Below are 21,926 nucleotides of genomic sequence, written 5' to 3' on the forward strand. Positions count from 1 at the left end.
ACAACTTGTCTTCTTTTAGTCCTCTGCAAAAAATCTGTAAGGAGCCTTCTCTCCAAGACAGGCTGACATCTGATAAAATGGGGAGCTGGGATATCAAGATTGTGAACACTTAGGAGAAAAATACTTTACATAAGATCTGAGAGACAAAGCTGAACTGCTATGAATAGAAACGTAGAACTACATTGGAGGAAGCATCCTGAAAAGCACCATTGCAATTTCTCCTACCTTTTCATACTACCAAAACCTTTTTTCAGGAACATCAAAGAAAGTGGGAAAAAAAGGAAGTTAATGATTTCATTCTTTAGCTAGGTAAATTCCTGAGTAAAAAATAAACTGGAACACGCTGTTAATGACTCATTAGGACAAAGAAAGTCCTTCAGCTGACATCTTCCAGAACATAAACAGTGGTGTTGCAGTGATGCTGAAGCCAGCACCGTGGGTGAGGATGACCCGTTGTGATTTCTCTGTGAAAGGCAGACAGGAAGCTTTCAACCCACAGCAATAACAGCACAAAGCTCTTATTGGAAACTACACAACTTTTTGGCTGGGTCCCAATGTGACATTGCAGAGAGAAGGATACAGCACTTCAAAAGGTAGAACTCAGAGCACTAGAGATTAACTTAGTGTTTTCAGCCTCAGATTTATAAAAGGAAGATTTCTAAAGTGATTGAACCACCACGATTAAATCTCCCTTTCTGCCTTGACAGTACCATGGCCATACAGATCATTTTCACAGCACTTTCAGTTTTCCACCCAGCAAAAGTGAAAAAACCCTCTTATTACCAAAGAGTCATTTTATTTTCATGCTTTGCTTCGATGAGGTTAAGTGCCCTTCATCCAGGGACGCTGGTTCATCCAAGACGAGTGTTGAAAAGCCAATACTTATTCAATGGGAAAAGGACATACCAAGTTGAAAACTGTTTGGAATGAAGATGGCAAGTTCATAGAAAACAGCTGAGCACCATTAAGACCCTTCCCTGAAAGTAAAGCATTACTGCAAAATGTGTTTGTGAAGAAGAAAAACAGACATGTCAAGCTTTTCAGCACTGAAACAGGCAGTGTGGAAACACGCACTTCACTGATTTCCCCACTTAAAATGGACTCAACCAGTAGCACTTAATATTTAGCTGTACGTGATGATGCAATGCAGGTACAGCCTGCACTATGTTTGGCAAATAAATCCTCTGTCCTTGAGAGCCACACAACACAGAGATTATCAGTCCCAAATCTCACAGCAGCTGAATGACTGGTTATTTTGCCCATCCCTTAGGAAGTCAACAAGTTCACTGCTGATCCCATAAGCTGAAAACTACTTCAAGCACCTGTGTTGAGGACACTAAGACCTTGGTGGCTTGAAGTCAGAGAGGGCATAATCAAACACCTCTTTTTTGATTTATTATATAGTGCATTGCTGGCATTAGTCTGCAAAACTGTTACTGATACATGAATAAACCCTGCAGTTCCAGAATACACACATTTGGTTTACAACTCTTGGGGGGAAGGTCTCAAGCCTACTCCAGACAAACTCACAGTGAATTACAAAGGTTCAAAGATGGCATGTACTGTATCTAGTTGTGTTGCTCTGTAGTTTAGTCAAGTTTCCTGCTACTGCCATGTTTCACACCCTCAAGGTACACACCACCCTGTGCAGGGCAGCGTCTGCCACCAGCACTGTCACTATTAACACAGGAACTCCCACTCCCTGAATGAAGCCCTGAATCCACTCCACAGGAATACGATAGTAAGAAATTAAGCTGCTCAGCAAGGAACTTGACTACAAAGTTGCTTTAAGTATAGAGTTGTTCAGTGTCCTTTCTGTACCCGTTGCACACAGGTACATCAGCATCCCACTCATTTCCAAAAACTTTCTAAAATACTTGTCACGCTTTTATCCTCATGGAGGATAAAACATCCCAATTCTTAAGTGAACAGAATTTGTGTAAGACTGTGCAGGAATATGTTTGTTTCTTTTCTTGACTTGATATAAACAGCACTCCACTCTCACTTGGCCACTCCCTGCCCCGCACTATTCTGTGGAACCATTTCCACATTACCCAGACCATGCTACCACAAAGCTGGTGCTCATCCACTTTTTAGCATTCTCTTCAGTTCATGCCCTGACACACAATGGTTCAACAAGAAATGACCTTATTGAAGCTTCTACCTCAAGACAGTAATAACCACCAAGAAGAGCACCAGGACTTGCTCCTCCAACAGCTGCCATGCCACAGGCAGCTGTGAATGCTTTCTGCCAGAGCCACACCTGCATCCCTACTCTGAGGCTGAAAGCCAGCATGGACACAACTCTCAAGACAGGACCTTCAGAAAACACTGCAGAAAACAGGTCCTGCCTCAAGACAGGACCTTCAGAAAACATTGCCAGAGGAAGAGTCTAAACTCTCCTCATGCAACTTGAGTCTCAATAGAGGCAGTGCCAAGTGTCCCATGCTAAATGTTCACAGTCCAAAGCCATTGCTAGATCAGGATATGCAGGGCCCAGTGGGCAGAGAAACAATCGTGACTGCACCCACCCCTCCTGCAGGATCAAAGCCGGGAGAAAAATCAAGACAAAGCATAGATTTTGTATCTTTAGTTTCTGAAGAGCAAACTCATCAGGAGAAAAAGTAAGTAGCTATACCATCTTCAGGACAGTCAACTCACCACAGGAAGAGTAACATTAGGGTTGCACAATTACAGAGTGTGAAGTCAGAAAAGCCCCACCTGTAACAAACCAGAATTTGCACCTAATGTTTCTCTAGACTGTAAGAAGTAATCAAAGGCAACAACCAGCCTCCCACTATCATCTCATACAAGTGAAAAAAGCCAGAAAACAAAAGCCTATGCAGGCATAGCACAAGACCAACACAACAAAAATTCAGCATAAAAGAAGCTTTACTTTCAGGCAAGTAGCCTGTACATACAAAACACTTGCACTGACAGAGAGCAAGCCTCTGCTCCCTCTCTCATGAAGAACTAATGGCTCAATCGAGTTTGAGATGGGAAGTACCTAAATTTCATTATAAAGAATGAAGCTCGGGTAACTATTCAAAAACCGTCGGAAGAATTAGAACATGGGGAAATCAAATACAGTTTTGACTCTAAGGAAGCTCATTTCATAAGACTGTGGTCACCTTTGTACAAACATAGTTACAGCCACTGTCACCAACAGCACTACAAGCTTCAGCATGACTGCTGAAAGCTGCAAGAGTGAAACGCTACTAGCATGATTTCACGATTTCCATCAGTGGGAAAACCCACCAAAGTCCTCTGTTTAACCACACCACCACACTAATCAGTATTCCTATGTTAATGATTAAGCTTTTCTCACTCCCTCATTCTTGCAGCACGCTGTCTTCAGTAAGGAGGGCACTGTAATTTCTTTACTTAAAAAGAAACAGAAGTCAGGAACATTGGTCATTTTCAGGCTTTTATTAAGAGGAAAAAATATATTTTCTACAGCAGCAGTCAAGAGCAAACAGTGGAAAAGCTACAGATGTGATGCATACTCTTAAAGACTCTTTATAAATAGATTCTTTGTTTATATTTGTTCTTTGAAGCAACTTGCAGAAATAATTTATTTTGCAGCTTTCCAGAACACAGTCACACCAAAGACATCATCTAGAAGAGAAAGGAAACACAGCTTCACAAAACACGGACTTCCACTGGATACTGAGCAACAGTCCAACAGTCAACAACAAAAGACCCAGCACAAAACCCAACTCTCATGTGCCCTAGCACCAGAAATCTGAACTGAGGTTTGGATCTCTTAGATGACAACAGAGGCAGCACCATTCCCTACTGCTGAAGGGTGACTCACAGAGGCTGTGTACTGCCAAGGGCTTCACCACCCCCACAGGACAGCAATGCTGGCTGTAATGTCAATGACAATTGCTCTGCCTTCTCTCTCCTAAGGGCAACACCATCATGAACAGTACTCTGGGCCTTCCAGTGGCACCAGCCGAGGTGAAGGTGCCAGGGCACTTCAGAGGTCCTGAAGGCGGTACTCACCCCACTCAGTCCTGCTCATCTCACTCATATCTTGAAACCCAGAGCTCTCATACACTCTTTGTGAGCTTCAATGAGGTGCCCACAATTTTCTTCTCCCTTCTCAATAATGCTGCAAAACAAAAAGGTTTCCAGGGTTCAGCAATAAAATGTTCACTTACTTTTAGTCAAAGAAACAAAACTGACAAATTGGTGGGGACAATTAAAAATCCCTATTAGGATCCAGGTTTTTTTTTTTTTTTTTTTTCCCAGTATAAAACTATCTAAAAAGTTGCCCAAGTCTGGAGCTGTGCACCTAAAACTCTGACAACAGGCATTACAGGACTTCCTATTAACAAGCCAGAGTCTATTCTAGGCAAGTCCGGATGGGGATTTGTTATACAACACAAGGCTGTCACATCACCAAGTATGCTGAGCTTGCCAGTTTCAAATTATTCAGTAGGAAAGCAACAAAATTTCTCCAGTGAGAAACCAATACAGAACAGGTTAATCAGTAAATGATATTTTACTGATTGCAACTTCAGTTGCAATTTAAGGACCCTGAAGCAAAAATCAAAACAAAACACAACACCTGTCCAGCTATTGTTGAAAAAATTATTCACCATATATGGTAACTTTTGATGTTAACCATCAATCCAAGTAAGAGCCTCTCATTCTTGGTATATCATTTATGCCAACAAAGCAGTTCAGACTTGCTTTTTGACTGAATGACTGAGCTGTTTAGTTTTCTTCTTAGTTTTTATTACAATGAGCATAGACACGTCCCCTGGCTGCCCAGGGCAACTCCATCTGACCAGTAACATCCATCCTACCACTCTTTTCTTAGGGGGCCTGGAATTCACCTTCACTCTGCTGTGTAATTAGACATGCTCCCTTAAATTTAGCAAAAACAGCATTCAGTATTATGTCACCTACCGAACACCATCCATACCACCAGCAAGGTAAAAAACAAAAAAGACAACTTGGTCATCAGATTAAAGGTTTTTAAACTTTGAAGATTCACTGTCAAAGGAGCTCCATTTTGTGGGTGCACTTCTTACTATTTTACAGGTCCTATGATCATGACTAAGCCTATAATTACCAATGCAGCTACACAAGTCACTGTCAAAATTTGAACTTCTCTGGGAAATGTCATCCTCTGAGATCCCAAAAAAAAAAAAAACAAAAAAAAACCACCAAAAAACAACAAAAAAAACCAAAAAAAAAAAAAAAACAAAAAAAAACCACCAAAAAACCACCAAAAAACCAAAAAAAACCCACCCAGAGTATTTTGCTTTATTTAAAAGAGAACGTAATTTATACTCTGGTGAACAATAAAGAAGTTATCACCCGCTGGTACGTGTTGCTTCAAGCAACAATAGTGAGGATTTACAAGCAGCATTAAAAGCTGATCTTTGAAACCAATTTTAAACACGAGCTATGACGTTTTAACTTCATTTCTAAATTATCCTTTTAAGGTAGTTTCCTTTCCTTCTCCACGCTCGCCCTCCTCCCTCGGACGCTCCAGCACCCTCCGCCCGGGGTGGGGAGAGCTCCCAAACTCCCCGGCGCATGCTGGCAGGGGCACACGCTCCCGGAAGGGAGGAGCGGGAGGGAATGCCGGCGGGGCAGGGCGCGCACACCGGGGAAGGGGAACGCCCGGGCGCGGCGGGGAGCTCGGGGCCGGGTCCCTACCAGGCGTCCCGCGCCTTCTTGGTCTCGGGGCAGGCGCAGCAGGGCTTCAGCGGCTTCTTCGCCTCCCCCGCCGCCTCGCCCGCGCCCTTGCCGTCGCAGCTGGCGGCGGCCACCGAGGACATGGCGGGCAGCTCCCGGCACCCTCAGCCCGCGGCGAGATCGGGCCGCTGTCGGCCGTGCGAGCGCCGCCGCTTCCGGGAAACTCGCCCGCCCCTTCCCGGCCCGCGGCCTGCTGGGAGGGGAGGTGGGGAGCCCTCCTCCCGCCGCCTCGCCCGCCTCTTCCCGGCCGTCACCCCGGGCCGGGGCGGGCCAGAGTGACATTTTCCAGCGAGGCTGGGTACTGAAGGAGCCAGGAGGGGAAGGAGGGAGCGGGCATCGCGGAGGAAGAATGGTGTCGGCAGGCGAGAGCAGCCGGCACCCGCCGCAGCTTTCAGCGTGGAGCAGCGGGTGACGCCCTCGGCTCTGCCAGCGCCGGGCTCCACGCTGAAAGCTGCGGCCTGCCACCTAAACCTCTTTCTTGCTACCCAGCCAGTGGGGAGGACAGAGGATCAGTTCTTTGTGTGGATGGCTACACGGATACAGCACAATCACCATCACTAGGAACATTAATGTTGCCGTTTCATGGCAGCGGCCCTTGGCATTGCTGCAAAAGGATGTGCTCTGATGCTTGATTTTTTATGCTTTCAAGCCTAAGCAACAAAAAGGCATATTTAGTCTGTGAGACAGAGAGCGACTAACAAGCTCCAAGTGCTGTCCATGCTTGATATGTTTCAGTGATCTCAGACCCGGGGGCGGGAATAACAAATCTTGGAAAGAAGGATGTGCACTGATACTGGAGACAAAGCGTGCAGAATTTACAGGCCACAAAGACATCTGGCTGAATTCCCAAGATAAGGAAGACAGTAATAAAGCCACCTTGGCAATTGTGTTAAAATAGCTCCAGCTGGGTAAAAGTTAATTCTGGTAGGGGGAGATGGTGACCAACTCATGTACCACTGACCCCAGAAACTCACTCAGGTAGAAGACTGAGCATGCAGACTATTTAGCACAAAAAGTGAGAAAATCGTTAACCAATAGAAGATAGAATACTAATTAATAAGAGAACTATGTCACTTGTAGCCAATGAACATGAATTCCTTTGCTAAAAATGTGTAAATAGTAAAAAGGTTTGGTAGTTGGTGTGCTTGATCTGTGGAATACCACAGAACACCCAAGTTTGCACAACTCTAAAATAAATAATCAATGGCTCTCTTGAGCTTGTAATTAATGTGTGGGCTGTTGCACACCAGGTACTGAATCCAGCTTTAGTGGACAACAGCATGGGCAATAAGGGAGAAGATACAGAGCTGCTTTTCCTTTGTAGTCTGTCCCAAACCAAGGCACCAGTAGCCACTTTTGCCTTTTAGATCTCTGCCACATACAAGCCACAGCTTGTAGGCTATAGTCTGTCACCTCCCAGTGCTACATTTGTGTTTGCCACCAGTCCTGATGACCCAGCCTGATACTTACACACACTAGACTGGCAGACACACTGCAGACCAAAGGGATACCCACACAGGTAATGGAAGGGCAGGACAGCAGTGGATGTGACACTGCTGAGACCTTGCAAAAGGAAAAGATAAATATGCCCACTGGGATGCAGCTGCTCTGCTTTTTAGTGGGGTGTTGCAAGAGTCAAAAAGAACTGGCAGTTTATATCGTGTATTAAGGACATCCAAAATTGTAGGAACGCTGACAAGAAAAAGGAGGAGCAGAAAGTACCGTGTAACACTCACTCACTCACTCACTCAGCCACCTACTGAATTATCCATGGATCTCTGCTCAGCAGCCTGTTCCCCACGGTGCCATTTCTCTGGCAAGGTTGTTCAGGTGACCTGTACTCACGCAGCCTGCTGGTTCAGCACACGTGTATTGTGAGGCCATGCAACCAGGTGTGATGATCTGGAACATGTGCAGGTTGCACTTCTTGACCAATATATGATTTTCCCAAATTCACACAAACATGCTGCAAGATAGAAGCCGAAATTGAAACATCTATCAAAAGCATACATCAGTTTTCCAAAGCAGTGCCTTGTTCCTAGTTTGTTAAACATACTAATCATGTTTTCCTTTAAAGTTAAATAGCTTTGTCTTTTCTTCCTAAAGCTTTGTCTGCTGGCCACTTTCCAAAGGCCTAGATAGAGCTGTTGATAGCAACACAAACTCTGAGGGAAAGACTGTAATAAAACCTCCAAGAGGGTTTCTCAAGTTTGCAGCTGAATGGTACCTTTTATTTGGCTTTTTTTAATATTAAAAAGAATGTTTGAAAGACATTGATTTGGTCTGTAGAGACCAGGAAGACACAAAACAAAATACATTTTATACTCTGGCCCAAGTTATGGAAAACCAAGGGCAGAGGGAGGTTAAAATATCATCATCTTGAGAGATGACTTCAGATGGGTCTGCACAAAGGTATGGCCTCTGAAGACTAAACATCTCTGGAAGCAGCATTCCACTCTAGCAGCCTTCCAAATAGATTAAGGAGGAGCACGGCTATTTTGGCCATGCTCCCTGCAGGGTAAGAGTTTGTAACAGAACTGCCCCAGAAAAGGGAATCGTTCCTTGGTGGGATGAAAGGACAGAGGCTGGAAGGGAGGAGAAGGAAGAGAATAGGTATTAAAGTGTGGTTAACACATTTTGATACCGATTGCACCAAATTGGAATACAATGCAGAGGGGAGACCACAGCCATTTCTCTTCTGACATTGCATTGTGCATAAGAATTGATTGTTATCTCAGTGATTTTTGTTTTCTCTTTGTCCTCTGCCTGCCAACAGTGGCAGAAGAATTATGTTAGGGAGCTGTGTGTCAGAATGAACAGATTTATCTACCAGTCAAGGAGGAATAGCTAAGGGCAGGTTACTGAGATAAGACTGTGAGAAAATTGTCAGAACAAGTACCCAGGAAAAAAGATCCAGTGAAGATCTTAGTTCTACAAGAGTTATTGAGAAAGACCCTCCTTCAAGCTGCCATATCATTTGGCAGCCTGGTGCCACGTGTGAGAGTACAAGGACTGCACTGGACATTTACAGCTCTTGATTTAGAGGACTAATGGGTGAAATAGGGAGAGACTGCCCAGCTGTCCAGGGTTTCCAAATTATTTCCCCTGTACAGCCCTTTATCGGAATTGAAGAACATACAGCAGTGGTTCATAATGTGTAAAAACCACAGCAGCACTGCAGTCATTGCTGTTGGCTTCTTGTGTCTTCAGTTTCACCCACTAAAAGGATGGTTGTCCAAAAAAAAAAATGTACTTGTCTCCAATTGACAGATATTTCAAGGAACCTCAAAAATATATTTATATTCACTGTTACTGTTAGGTTGGGTAAGCCCTTATCAATGTCAGTTGAAAGTAACAGTCTGGGGTAGTCTGGGGTTTTCCAGATTTTTTACATTTCTGATATACATGATAGAAGGTAAATTAAGCTCTGGAAGTTTTGTGTGATGAAACTGAGCTGAAAGTATTTTGATATTTTCCATGCAGTGCCTATTCTGGGAACCACTTTATCATCTTGAAAAGAGAAACCTGTTCAATATAGTCTAAAGAAGTATCTTTGGTTTTGACTGAGTATAAACATAAGACAGCCAATGCTCCAGCAGCCCAGTCAACCATGTGCTGTGTTTTATTGTCAAAGAAGTTGTTCATGTTTTGTGTCAATGCTTAGATAATGTGAAAAAAAATGGATTTCAAAGCTCTGAGCAAGATGTCTTGTTAGGACCCTGATGCCTCTTACATCAACTGCCCAAGAACAGGATAGAGTTTCTCTTTCTGATCAGAGTTGCAGACCTGCAACTACCAAATGTTATCACTCAGCAGTGGGACTAGAGAGAGAATGAATGCTGGGATAGGAGGACTTGTGCTCCAAGCTAGAACAATGGAAGAGACTCTAAGATGAATGTTTACACCCCCTCTAAGCTTCAAACTCCACCTTTAGGTGAAGGCAAGGGGTTCAAACACTGGGCTGATACCACCTCAAGAAGCACCAGTCCCTTCCCAGACTGAAGAGGCAAATCCTCATGTTTCAGGACTACAGCATGAATTCTGTACACAAGGATTCTGTACCACAGGACTGAACCATCCCCTTCCTGGGAGACCACCTTGGAAGTCAGTATGGAGGAAGTATCCTTGCATACTGGCAAGCAAACCCTTAAAAACACAAGAGCAAAATCAAGATTACTTAAAAGGCTTTTGTGTCTCTTGAATGCTCTACAAAGCCAGCACTGCAACAGATCATTTCTTGCCAGAAACACAGCCAAATCTTCAGAGCATCAGCCTGGAGGTGGAAGACAGTTGGAAAGAATGATGTCACTTTCCAGTTTAAAACCAGAACTGCTGTCTCTAACAGCAGGACTCGGCCCACAGCATCTCAGACATCGAGTACTTAAAAGGTATTAATGCCTTCCTCACATTGTTTTCTGCACATCTCTCACCAGTTTGTGCTAGGATTAGGACTATCATCACTTTCATACTATGTCCCTTCTTGTCACTGCACACTGAAAGCATATCCAAACATATTAGTAAAGATTAGGAATTTGCCATGCATACAAAACCTGGATCAGCAAGTTCAGTGTGCAGTCTCCCTGGTAATAAGGTAAAAGAAGGAAGCTGGTGTTTTGTACTGTGCACAAAATAACCTGCCTGTCGTACATATGTTAGAAGCAGGAACCATAAGTCTTTAGACACAAGACATGTGGCAGCTTTTCCACAATGCAGATATGCAGCAGCTGATGTTTAATGTGCATTTAAAGGCTGGTCAGGCTTATTTCAGTGCTTGCTGGGGTGACTGACCAGCTGTTCCCTTTGTGGAGGGAACACCCATGAAAATCTGAGCATTTTAGAATAAATCCCATTGTACAGATTCATGGGAAGGACAGGTGTTTGCACTCAAGTGGCTGCATGCATTACCAACACAACAAAAGAGCATGACAGAAGAAGATAACTGTCTGTTTTCTGATAGTCTCTACACTTAGTAATTCAGAAAAATTTAACCTGCACTTGGGAAAGAGTATCATTAATCCTCCAAAAGACATGAATCTGCAAAGGACTGACCCTACACTGCAGTCAGACTTGCTGTTTTAAGGTAAAAATCAGAACAAAATAGCCCAGGTTTAAAAGCACTTAGGCATGAAGCAGATACATATTAGTCACCCATGGGGAATTCTTTTTTTCCCAATATTGCAGAATTACCCAAGACAGTGGCCTATAAAGATCTTTCCAAAGAGGAAGCCTCTTCCATTCCTAGTTCTCATTACTTGAAAGAGCAAGATTTTCAAACTTATGCAAAAAGACCTAAATGAATTGTCAGAACTGACCAGAATCAGACAGCTGAGCCACTATTAACATAAACCACTAGATGCACACATCTTCAGTTAGTCACCCCACAAAAAACAAATGCTGCCTAAGGTCTATGCTTGTTTATCACAGGAAACCCATTCAGAGTCCAAAAGCCAACTCCAGGAGCCTGTGTATTGAAGAAAAAACCATCTCACTATAGTTCCATAAAATCCTCCATAATACAAACTTCCAGCCTTGATCAGTTCTGCTGCAAACCAGGCAGTGTTTCTGCAACTCTTGTGAATGGTGTTAAGCTGTCAGTCAACTGAGAAGCAGCAAAAGTGTAGGTCCTCTTCTTTTCCACTGCACGCATTGCTTTTGTCCTCTTTCCTCCTGTAAGTGTTGCTGCTATTAACAATTTTATTCAACAATTTTGATGGCATACCATTTTTTTGCCCGTGTCAGTGGCAAACCTGGCTTGTTTGAGTCTATTCAAGTCTCTCGTGATCGTATTTTATGAAATGTGAAGCTCCACTACAGAAAATGGTTTCACGTTCTCAATGAAATGCAGGACCTAACTGGAAACCTAGAAGGAATCATTAGTATTTACAAATACATGAGCCATTCCATATTTGAGATGTCACCGACTGCAGCTGCATACTTCTGTGTACTCACATTCCAGCATCTCACTTCTCTTTCAATACTGCATCAAGATATATGCTGTGCAGTGTTGCAAGCTGCTTATAAAAGAGCCTGCAACATCCCATACTTTCTGAATCCATTCAGAATCCCTACAGCTGTTTTTCACAAAGTTACTAGATAATGTACGAAGTTCAGTCATCCTGAAGCCACTTCTTTCACATCAGTAGTCATTCGAGATTTCAACTTTGAACACCTAATTAATTTGCACTTATTTTTTTCTGCCTTTCTTCTTGCTGGTTTTCTTCTCAAGGATCTTTAGAATCCCGGTTGCCACCAAAATCAATGGGACTTGACTATCAAGTGCTTAATGGTCAGATTTTAAGAAGCATTAGGACATCTACATATGCAGGTAGAGGGATTCTCAAGAGACCCTACTTACATAGACATCTTCCTTAATTTCAGTACACTGATATTTTTTAAAGTGACATGGGAACATATGTCATCTACATGGCAGAAAATTTCATCTAAACGCTCAGCTCAAGACCACATCCTGGCTATTTTGCCCTGACTTTCAATATGCTGTGCAGTATTTTATCTAAGTACTGTCTCAGGTTGGTACTTACTCTGTATAACTCTACATTTTACTCCCTGCTTCTTGTATGGTCTGGCATTAATTGCTCTAGTCCCTTACTTAAAATGAGAATGGATTCTTCAAGGTCTGTTTTTTTCCTAGGGGTCCATGCATACAAAGACTTAGCATAAAAGAGCGTATGTTTCCAGATCAACATGCTAGAGGCTGAGTTCTTATCATGTTCTCACAGCTGGTATGTCAAGACAATGATGATGTGCTCCAGATCCTGCTTGGTTCAGTCTCCACCCTGTGAGACTGGGAAGTGTTGTGGGAAGGACTGTGTGGGGGCAGGCAAAGACAGAGGGGAAAGAAAGGGGAACTTTCATGACTGAAGAGAGTGCAGGCTGTGTTCTCTCACATGAGGGAAGTGATACTTCTTACATCCTTCCCCAGTGCTTGAAAGGCCTCTGTTGAGACCCCCTCTGATTCTAGCTTTTTTCTTCCAATGGCCCCAGTGTCCTGTCACTGCTTCCTCACCTTTTTATATCTGGTAGGCCTGAACCCCTGGACCCCTGGATGTGTGCTAGCCCTCACCTGACCTTCATCTGGTGGACTGCAATTAGAGGATGATAAGAAAATGCTGAAAGCTTTAACTGATTGTATTAAGATTATTTTGCACTAATTGTTTAAGAGTGAATAAGAGTGTAATATACTGAAGAGTTATACTGTGTCATAATAAACTGAAATAAATCTCCGCAACATTCTGTCCAGATATTTAATTTCTGTGCAGGGAGTGGCTAAAATAGTCAAAGAAAATCAGGAGTTTCTAATGCTTGCTTCAGATCAGGCAAGCACAAAAATTCATTCCCCAGAAAAGTGTCTTAACACATTGAAACTTGAAACCTGCAAGCAAACACAATGGTATTGACATTTATTCCTCTGAATATTACATGAGAGGAGTGAGAACATTAAGAATTCACTAGTTCCCTAAGGAGTTCAATCCAAGAACCTTTTCCTCCTGAGACAACATGCCAGACTACTGCCCTGAAATTCATTCAAATGTCAGCTCTGTTCTTTAGGAATCATCATTTAAGTGATCCAAATGAAGCATATGAATGTCCACCAGATGATGCCTGAAATATTGGTAAAATTTGGGTTTTGTCACAATTTGAACCATAAGCTGAAAATGTCCTTAATTCTCCCTTTTTTTTTAAAAAAAAAAAATTATTTTATTTTTTAAGTGCTAATCAAAATCATTACCGTTTTAGCAGGTAAATTATTACAGGAAATGGACTCACAGTCATACTAAGAAAAAGAAGGCAAGAGAGAACAGGTCTCCTATAAATACTTTTTTTTTTTTTTTTTTCCCCAGCTATTGTATGAGAAGATGCCTCTCTTGGCACAGCTTTTAGTAGAAACAGCACGAATTAACCACAGACTTCACCTTAGTGAAGCTCCATTTACCACAATCATTACTCCAAGGGCATTTTTACAAAAGATGTCACAAGTTACAAGTGAGGTATTCCACAGTCATTACCATGCCTTAATACAGACAAAGGTCAACAACAGAGACAAGGTCTCAGTCCACAAAGTAGTTGATTTCACAGAATCTGTCTCCTCACATCTTTTTGAGACTTACCTCTGCTTTGTGATGGGAATAGTGACCACATCTTCCTCCTCCTTATTGCTGGCTGGAAGGAAGCCTCCCTTATTCTGGATTAAAAACTTAGCAATGACATTGTCTGCAGGTTTGTGCTGCTGCTTTCCTTTTGAATCACACACCTGGAAAAGATGTTTATTATACACAGAGAGTAAATTGTGTGGAACGGACAGGCAACAAACAGGAATCCAAGGGACTACCTTGATTGGGTCCGAATCCGTTTTACGTCAGTTCACATCTGGATGCAAGAGCCGAACTGGTGGCACCCAGGTTAGAGCGTGCGACGGTCAGGACCATACATGGAGGAATTGTGACATCCTGTGGCAAAAATGGGAAATGGCACACTGACGGTTACCTATTTTAAATAATCACTTTTGGAACTTCGGGATAGCAAAGCCTCACCAGTGCTTTTAACGCTAGAACTTTGTTGCCAGTACCTTAGAATTTTTTATTATTTTTAATAACTAGAAAATGTTGCCACGAAGTATTACAGGCATCCAGCCCCATGACAGTGCTGTCATTTGACCCCTGCTAAGAGCAGAAGATGACAATCTACTGAATGAAACTTAAAGCCAGATGGATGACATCTTTCAAGGAGTTTCACAGATCATCATGGATTGCAGGATAAAAGTCACATTCAAGAAACCCAGCTCCCTCTCAGGCTTTGGAGGACCGAAGGGAAACAGATTAGAGGCTCAACATCTCTTTAGCTCAACTTCTTTGCTTTATCCCCCTTAATCCTGCCATTCCACACCCTTCCTCACTTTTTCAGCTCCTCACCTAGGTCTCCCATTTTCTTGTCCAAACCTCTTCTGCTCTACTGGCTGCTCACCCTGTCTCTCCCTCCTCCCCGTGCTGCACTGGTTCTCTACCACCCCACTCTCCTGCTATTTTTTCTTTGCTCAGCCAGCCAAGTTTCTCTTCTAAAATCACGCATCCGTGTCCAATCCATCTTGTCTTTGTTCAGCTACTGCTCTGCTCCCAAGAAATGCCTAATCCTACCCTGCTACATTTTCTACCCTGCTACATTTTCTACCTCCTCCCTCTGATTTTACAGTTCAAACACAGCAGCAAGTCATCACAGCATAACTAGTCCATCAACACAGTAGCAGTAATTCATCTTGCAGCAAATTACACTATCTTATCTCAAGGTTAATGTGAGGTAAAATTAATTTGGCTCAGCCTTTGTCACCGGCAGCTAAACTACTGCACTTTTCTGCCATTTTGCAACAGGCAAAGTTAATCTGCTCAGACATTGTGCAGTAACTCTCAAGGGTGTGGACAGTTTACTCATACATCTGAGCACCTAGTGTGCCCTACAGCCAAATGGCTATTAAAAAAAAATCCAGAGAGACAACACCCCAGCTCACCAACACAGTCTTGTTCTGGAAGTTATTAATGAAAAAAACACCAAAACCCAAAACCAAACCCTATGGCCCACAGATCTAAGCAGAAGTCAAGTTTTTTTGGTAGGAAATAGGAATCTTTTTTGATTGCTTAGAGTTTAGTTGACTGCAGCTCACTTTCACCAGAGCAACAGGATATGTCCTTGACATACACAGATCAACCTATCAGATAAGCTTTGAGTCCCTTTTCCAAAGTACTGATCATAGACAAGATTGCCAAAGTTTAATGCCTGGGATCAAATATCTCTTCAGAGCCTTGTGTATTTTGGGATCTTTTTCTTTGGAAATGTGTGGTTTACATTAAAAACAAATAAACAAACAAATACATAAATAAACATATAAACAAGATCAATTCAGACCAAACCTCACCACTTTGCCCTTGCAGCACATTCCACAGCACATAACAGTGTGCTAAGGGCCCTAGCCAGGTCTTACACAGCTTCAGATCCACAAGAATATGGAGATTACAGGCAAAAAACACTCGATATAGTACTAATCAACACAACTTTTAACACTTGTAAGGCTGCCCACTGTTTATACCCGTAGTTCATAGAGATTTCTTAGAGATACAGTTATAAAATAGCCAATATTTTACCCACACACACTCTCTAATCAAAGCAACTTCCATGAACATGAACCTTGGGCTTTTCACTCAGACACATATACCTGTCACCGCCCGTGAGTGAGTACCGGTGTTCAGGCAGCTATGCAGTGACCTGAAAACTTTTATCTTTTATTTTTTGACAAGTTAGTTTTCAGCCACATCGGTCTCCAGAACTGGTTCCCTAAAGAGTGTTTCAGGTGCCAACACTCGACAGATCAGAGGCAGTAGGGCCAGGCAGCTCAGGGTGAACAAAGAAAAACATGGCAACATCTCACATTTAGTCCAATTTAATGAAGTTAAAGTTAATAGTGGGGCTGCACATTTTTGATCATACATGACTCCAGAGAGTACTTATCTGTTAGGCTATGCCCTGGCATCTTGCAGTACTCTCAAGAACCCATTTAGTTCTTCCATTGTTCCTTCTCAACTTGTTTTCCATCTGGATCCATTCCACAAAAGAAAAAAAGAAGTCCAGGCCACCTGAAAACCTTAAAGTGGAAAAATATCAGAGGGTGGAGTCAACAGAGAATATTTTTTTGGCCAAAGTACAGTTTACACACCTCATTACTCCAAGGCGGATGTTCAGGATGGAAAAATTTCAGCACGGAAATCATGGAGCTTTAATGAAATAAGAGACAAGAAAGGAAAACTGAACTTGATCTTGAGAAATGCCAGGGAACTCTATTAAAAAGTGGCTTTTGTTGCCACATCAATAATTATAAGGTATGACATTGTAAAGCTCTTTAGTAAAACAAGGGTCTTTACAGCCTGCTGGGTATCTTTAGGGCATAGATCAATCCACTGTGGAAAGTCATATCCCACAGATATGCAGATGTAGATGATGTCTGTCAGAAACAAAGCTGTGACAGCATTTCTTAGTTCAGACACATCTTCAGTAGGCCCACTTAAACTTAAAAAAGTTGTTGCTTCAGGCAAGGGATGGGCCTTTAACAAAGGAAACCAGCATTCAAAGTTGAATTGTCTACAAGTAAATTAACAGAGCCAAGGAATTTGGAACTGCAGTCCTAAAGTTGCCCTCCTGTAATGGGGTAGTGAGGGGCCAGTATTTTATGTCAGACTTGACAAGATGTCAATAACCCTTTGATATACAGTTTTATGCACAAAATAGCTAACATAAGGGACTTGCTTCAAGATTATATATAGAGGAGAGGGCCCATTTGCTCTGCCTTTTGTGTCCTATTCCAAGGCAGCCTTGCCTGCAAATCTCCTTATGTTCACAAAAGCATTAGCCCTTTCTGGTTTTAACATTTAGCCTGAAGAAGCTTTCAACTTTGTTTCTTATAGAAAAGGATTCCTTCCTCCTTGAAGAAACAGCAATGTTTTGCAAAGCATGATGTTTATTTGTAATGCTTTGTACAGGCCTCTTGAGATGCACTACAGATGAAAAAAAACCGCAGCCTCTCTGGGTAGTACACACCAAGCCTATTTTCACAAAACCAGAGGAGCAATTAGGTTGGAAAAGACCTCTGAGATCACAAAGTTCAACCTATGCCCAAATACCACCATGTCAAATAGTCCATGGCACTGTGTGCCACGTCCAGTCTTTCCTTAAACACCTCCTCCGATGGTGATGCCACCACCTCCCCAGGCAGTCCATCCCAATGTCCAGTTCCTCCTAATGTCCAATCTAAACCTCCTCTGGCACATCTTAAGAGTGTGTTGTCACTGGTTTCCTGGGAGAGGAGGCCAACCTCCTGGCTATACCTTCCTTTCAGGGAATTCTAAAAAGAGGTAAAGTCACTGAGCCTCCTTTTCCCCAGGCTAAACAACCCCAGCTCCCTCAGCCACTCCTCGTAGGACTTGGGCTCCAGACCCTTCATCAGCTCCCCTGGCCTTCTCTGGACTCACTTTCACTTTATAGCTGCAGAAGTCCTAAGTGACAACAAGCAAAACCAAGAATAAGAATATCCAGGCTTGAATCCTGTCCCTAACTGTAATTGCTAAACCGGATTTCCTAAGCGCTAAGCGAGGGTCCCGGGGAGCATCACATGAAACAACTCCAGCAGCAGCTGCTGTAAAGCAAAAATACAAATGTCTTTCCTTTCCGGGCCTCGCTCCTGCCCTGTCCTCTTCAAAGCCCAGCCACATCCCAGCGCCAGCGCCGCTCTCCCGCAGGCGGCCTAAGATGGAGGCGGCAGGGCGAAGCCTTAGGGCTCTGCGGAAAGCGGCTGCGGGATGCTGCGGGCAGCAGCGGCACAAGCACGGCACGCCGGGAGCAGCCGGGGAAAACCCCGAGAGGCCCGGCTGCCCCCGGGAAGAGTCACGATCAGCCGCCCACGGGGCCGGGCAAGGCAGCGGGACATTCCCGGCCCCGCCCGCCGTGGCCATGGGAACGGCGGCCGTGCCGGAGCCGCTCGGCGGAGACGGGCTGCCCGCCGGACCTGCGGCTGCCCCTTCGGAACCGGGCCCGGCCGGGCCGGCAGCGCCCTGCCCGCGGCCGCGCCCCGCTGCAGCCCCGGCGGCGGCACCGGTACGGCCGAGGCCGAGCCCTTCGGCGGGCGTGGGGCCGGGAGCTGGGCGGGGCGGGGCGGGAGGCCTCCCCTGCCCCGGGACTCTCCCTGCTCCGGGCATCCCGTGCTCCGGGCCCTTCTCTGTCCCAGGGACCCCCTGCCTCGGGGCCTGCTCTGTCCCAGGAACCCCCTGCCCCGGGGCCTGCTCTGTCCCAGGGACCCTTCTCTGTCCCAGGAACCCCCTGCCCCGGGGCCTGCTCTGTCCCAGGGACCCTTCTCTGTCCCAGGGACCCCCTGCCCCGGGGCCTGCTCTGTCCCAGGGACCCTTCTCTGTCCCAGGGACCCCCTGCCCCGGGGCCTGCTCTGTCCCAGGGACCCTTCTCTGTCCCAGGGACCCCCTGCCCTGGGGCCCCGGAGCTGTCGCCGGGCTCCGCAAGAGGTGGGTGCCGCCCGAGCAGTGGGCAAGCCGTAGGGCTGGCGGCTCCAACGGAGCTGCGACCATGAAAGATTTGTTGGAGCAAAGGCAGCTCTGGGTCCCAGGTACGGTATTTTCACTGATTACCGTTGCACCATGCCCTCCTTTTAGTGTTTCATGTCACGTTCAAGCTGACGGTGCCTCCAAAGAAAGCAGATTTTTCTAGTAGATTTTTCACCTGTATCTTTCACAGAACAGTAGGATTTCAGCTCTGAGGCTCATTTGCGTGGTGGTGACATCTGTTCAATACAGAGACGTATATTTCGGTCCTTTCTTCCTAATTTGTTTTATACTCTCTTACAGACAGACTTTTAAATAGGGAAGTGGAACCTGATGATTCGTGCTGATTCCTCAGATATGTAACTAGTTCCATTTGTTCACTTGTCTTTCAGACCCTCTGTACACACTGTGAAGTGAGAAGGACCCTCCAAAGTCAAATGTCCATGCTCAGCTTGGTGATAGAGTGGTAGGTGTTGGCCAGAGACAGCTCGCTCACGTGTTCACCTTGTCTTTTTCTGCACATGAGTGGATAGAAACTCAGTCTCAATCCTAAGCTGCTCCCTTAAAACAGCAAAATACAAAGCAGAGAAAGAAGTTTTATCCAAAACGAGACAGGGAATAGCCATGATTGCTGGGCTATGGTGACTTTGTAACAGCAGCCTAGAAATACCCAGCTTCATGTTCTGAGTTATTTCCTAAGCTGTGTGTCAGTATTTTTAATAGACTATCTTCAAATGCTGTTAACTATAGCTTGTATATGTTACTTAGATCTAATAAAATAAGTGGACGGCTGTTGTTCAAGCAGCGCTGTCATTTCACACAGTTCCTTACTTACCTTGGGATATAATTAAGGTAGAGATCGGTGTAGCCCATTTAGCCTAAAATGAAATACCTAGTGACATCTAAGCAGCCAATAAAGATTGCAAATCCATGCTGGTTCTTCATACAGAATTCGCAGAGTTGAACTTCCTAGCTAATCCTTAGCTAGTTAGCCCATGCTTAGCTTCCTACTGCATTTGCTCCCCTGCTGTCAGTATTCCCCTTAGCTCGTTTAAAACCAGTCAGGGCATGCCTGTGGGGGTTGCAGTCACACCTTCACTCAGCAGTGATTGATAGCTGCACGGGATGCATGCAGGTGGAATGCCAGAGGAAAACAGACTTGGTGCACCTGCACAATGAATTGGATTTTAAACAGAATCCTCCTGAAGCTATGCATGTGACTGAGGCTGCAAGGCAGGTACTCTAAACTCAGATTTCATTGCTGTACAGCAGGGAGAAAAGCCGTGAGTAGCTTTCCAACAATGGAGTGAAGGAGCATCGTTTTTTTTTGAAGAATGCTGCTGGATATCTCTTACTCCATTATATCAGAATATTTCTTGTATCTACATGAAAACAAAAAAGTATTTGTTTGTCTCTCTAGAGAGAGACATGCACGCAGTGCTGGGACATTGCCTGTCATCAGAGAGACCCTTGAACGTTATGGCTGTAGTAACAGTTCAGGCCAGATGAAGTAAACAGGCATCCTGTCACTAAATTAGTCGTGTCACAGGTGTAATGGTGCAGATGGGTGTGGTGGCAGACTCTTGCATAAAACACGTTTTAGAATCAATCAACAAGTGCACAATGTGCAATTCAAAACCCTGCATCCTTGAATTCGTAATCTGTAGCTTCACAAGTTGGGATGGACAGAGGTTGTGATACTATTAGTTCATAGGGTATTCCAAGCTCTCAGAAGTTGAACTCCTTTTGAAGAGAAATGGAGCAAAAATGCAATATCATGCACAGCAAGGTAGGATGCCTTGATCTTCATCAGCTGACACTGTCTTACATTCTGGTGAGTATTTGAAATGTCACCTGTATGCATTTGAGTTAGCACCTGCTGAAATCAAAGGGGCAATTCATAGCTCAGTTCTGATTTCAGTCTTTACAAAAGCTTAAGCCAATAGAGCTACATCCCTTAGGATTGCAGAGATTTATTGGCAAGCATAAATTTAGCAATTTAAGGCATATCTACCCAGGGAAATTAGTCCTTAAAAGGAAGGGTGTAGATGTTTAATGTGATCATTTTTGTATGCTAGCTCCCTTTGAGTTATTTTTAACAAATGCTAAAATCATTCCAGTATAAAATAATGTAACTTTACCCTGCAAGTGGAATATGTTACTTAATTTCTAGAGCACTAGAAATAGGAGAGAGTTACATGGGGTAATGTGCTAGAAGTTCACATTGCTGCACATTCACAGTTACTGCACACTAACTTCTTTATGTAACAAACCGTTAGACCTTTTGGTTTTCAGTATAAGTTTAACACTGGAAAACAGCCAGAAGACAAATCTGTGCATCTGCTGCTAGTCTGGTATGCTCCACGTCTTGAGAAGAACCATCTAACTAGCTGACATCATTAGCATACGTATGCCGCCTTCTTTCCCCATCCCAAATGTGCAGTCCCGTAAATCACAGCAGGCTGGAATTCTGATCTTTTAATGCTGTTTGAAGTGGCTAAATTACAGCCTCTCTTCTTTGTGTCCACACAAATGGTAGGTGAAGGCACCGATATTCTGAAGCATGGCTACTGGACTGATTCATTTCCCAGGCTGCAGTTTGTGCGTCAAGGGCAAAGATCCCATGCCTGCATATATTGCCCGAAGATGGAGGGCTCAGCAGCGCCTGGAGGCTCTTCAGCAGCTTGCTGTGTAAGTGTTCCATGGTTGGCTAATTTAGAATGAACATACAAACAAAACCAACAAAAAGCCACGCACGCTGAAGTGGAGATGACTGCAATTTGCTCCTACTTACGTTTCCCTTGAAATTAAGAGATTGCAGCTGTTGTGGAGTATGGTTACCCATCTGTTTCTTACAGGGTGGATATTGCACATTCCTTCATCCCTGTGCTCTCTGCTTTGCAGCGGTTGCCATGAAAAAGAAGTGAGTTATTTCAATCTCTTACAGATCAGATGAGTTATGAAGACTTCAGTGATTCATGTGTGTTACTTTAGTGGGAGCTCTTTGGTTTTAGTCCCGTGTAATTGCAGCTGGTTTTGTTGCTTTTGCTGCTCCTTCCAGGGTCCTTGGGGCCCGAATCAGGGCATCACATTTTTAGAGTGCAG

At 44.1% G+C, this 21,926-nt stretch overlaps 2 protein-coding genes and 1 long non-coding RNA gene across 6 annotated transcripts in view; 1 reads left to right on the forward strand and 2 right to left on the reverse strand.

Moving 5' to 3' along the window:
• Positions 1-3,410: 3,410 nt before the first annotated feature.
• LOC120748761 (cytochrome c oxidase copper chaperone) lies at positions 3,411-5,909 on the reverse strand. Its single transcript, XM_040055530.2, has 3 exons — positions 5,680-5,909; positions 4,009-4,117; positions 3,411-3,618 (listed from the first exon to the last, which is right to left on the reverse strand). Exons 1-2 carry the CDS (start codon positions 5,799-5,801, stop codon positions 4,033-4,035), a joined length of 207 nt encoding a protein of 68 aa, XP_039911464.1. The 5' UTR covers positions 5,802-5,909; the 3' UTR covers positions 3,411-3,618; positions 4,009-4,032.
• Positions 5,910-7,484: 1,575 nt separating this feature from the next.
• LOC120749616 (uncharacterized) overlaps positions 7,485-21,926 on the reverse strand; it is a 28,194-nt gene continuing 13,752 nt past the window's right edge. Inside the window, exons 6-8 of the long non-coding RNA XR_005699696.1 lie at positions 14,066-14,183; positions 13,845-13,987; positions 7,485-7,684 (exon numbers count right to left, since the gene is read on the reverse strand). This is a non-coding gene — a long non-coding RNA (uncharacterized LOC120749616). The remainder of the gene's footprint in view (positions 7,685-13,844; positions 13,988-14,065; positions 14,184-21,926) is intronic.
• Positions 19,213-21,926, forward strand: part of CFAP91 (cilia and flagella associated protein 91) — a 29,610-nt gene continuing 26,896 nt past the window's right edge. For 2 of the 4 annotated variants that reach the window (XM_040057178.1, XM_058419527.1), the window contains exons 1-2: positions 20,819-21,229; positions 21,361-21,512. In XM_040057178.1, the coding sequence (XP_039913112.1) occupies positions 21,385-21,512 (128 nt within the window). In that variant the 5' untranslated portion in view covers positions 20,819-21,229; positions 21,361-21,384. Of the gene's footprint in view, positions 19,288-19,930; positions 20,059-20,818; positions 21,230-21,360; positions 21,513-21,926 lie in introns of those variants that run through there. The other 2 variants (XM_040057177.1, XM_040057179.1) reach the window with 2 other exon arrangements.

Source organism: Hirundo rustica, chromosome 2 (assembly GCF_015227805.2).
Source record: "Hirundo rustica isolate bHirRus1 chromosome 2, bHirRus1.pri.v3, whole genome shotgun sequence".
NCBI lineage: Eukaryota > Metazoa > Chordata > Aves > Passeriformes > Hirundinidae > Hirundo > Hirundo rustica.

Coding starts and splice junctions, on each gene's coding strand:
- LOC120748761 (XM_040055530.2), bottom strand. CDS start 5,801: ATGTCCTCGGTGGCCGCCGCCAGCTGCGACGGCAAGGGCGCGGGCGAG. Junction 4,118..5,679: donor AAGAAGGCGCGGGACGCCTG/GTAGGGACCCGG, acceptor TTTGTTTTGCAG/CATTATTGAGAAGGGAGAAG.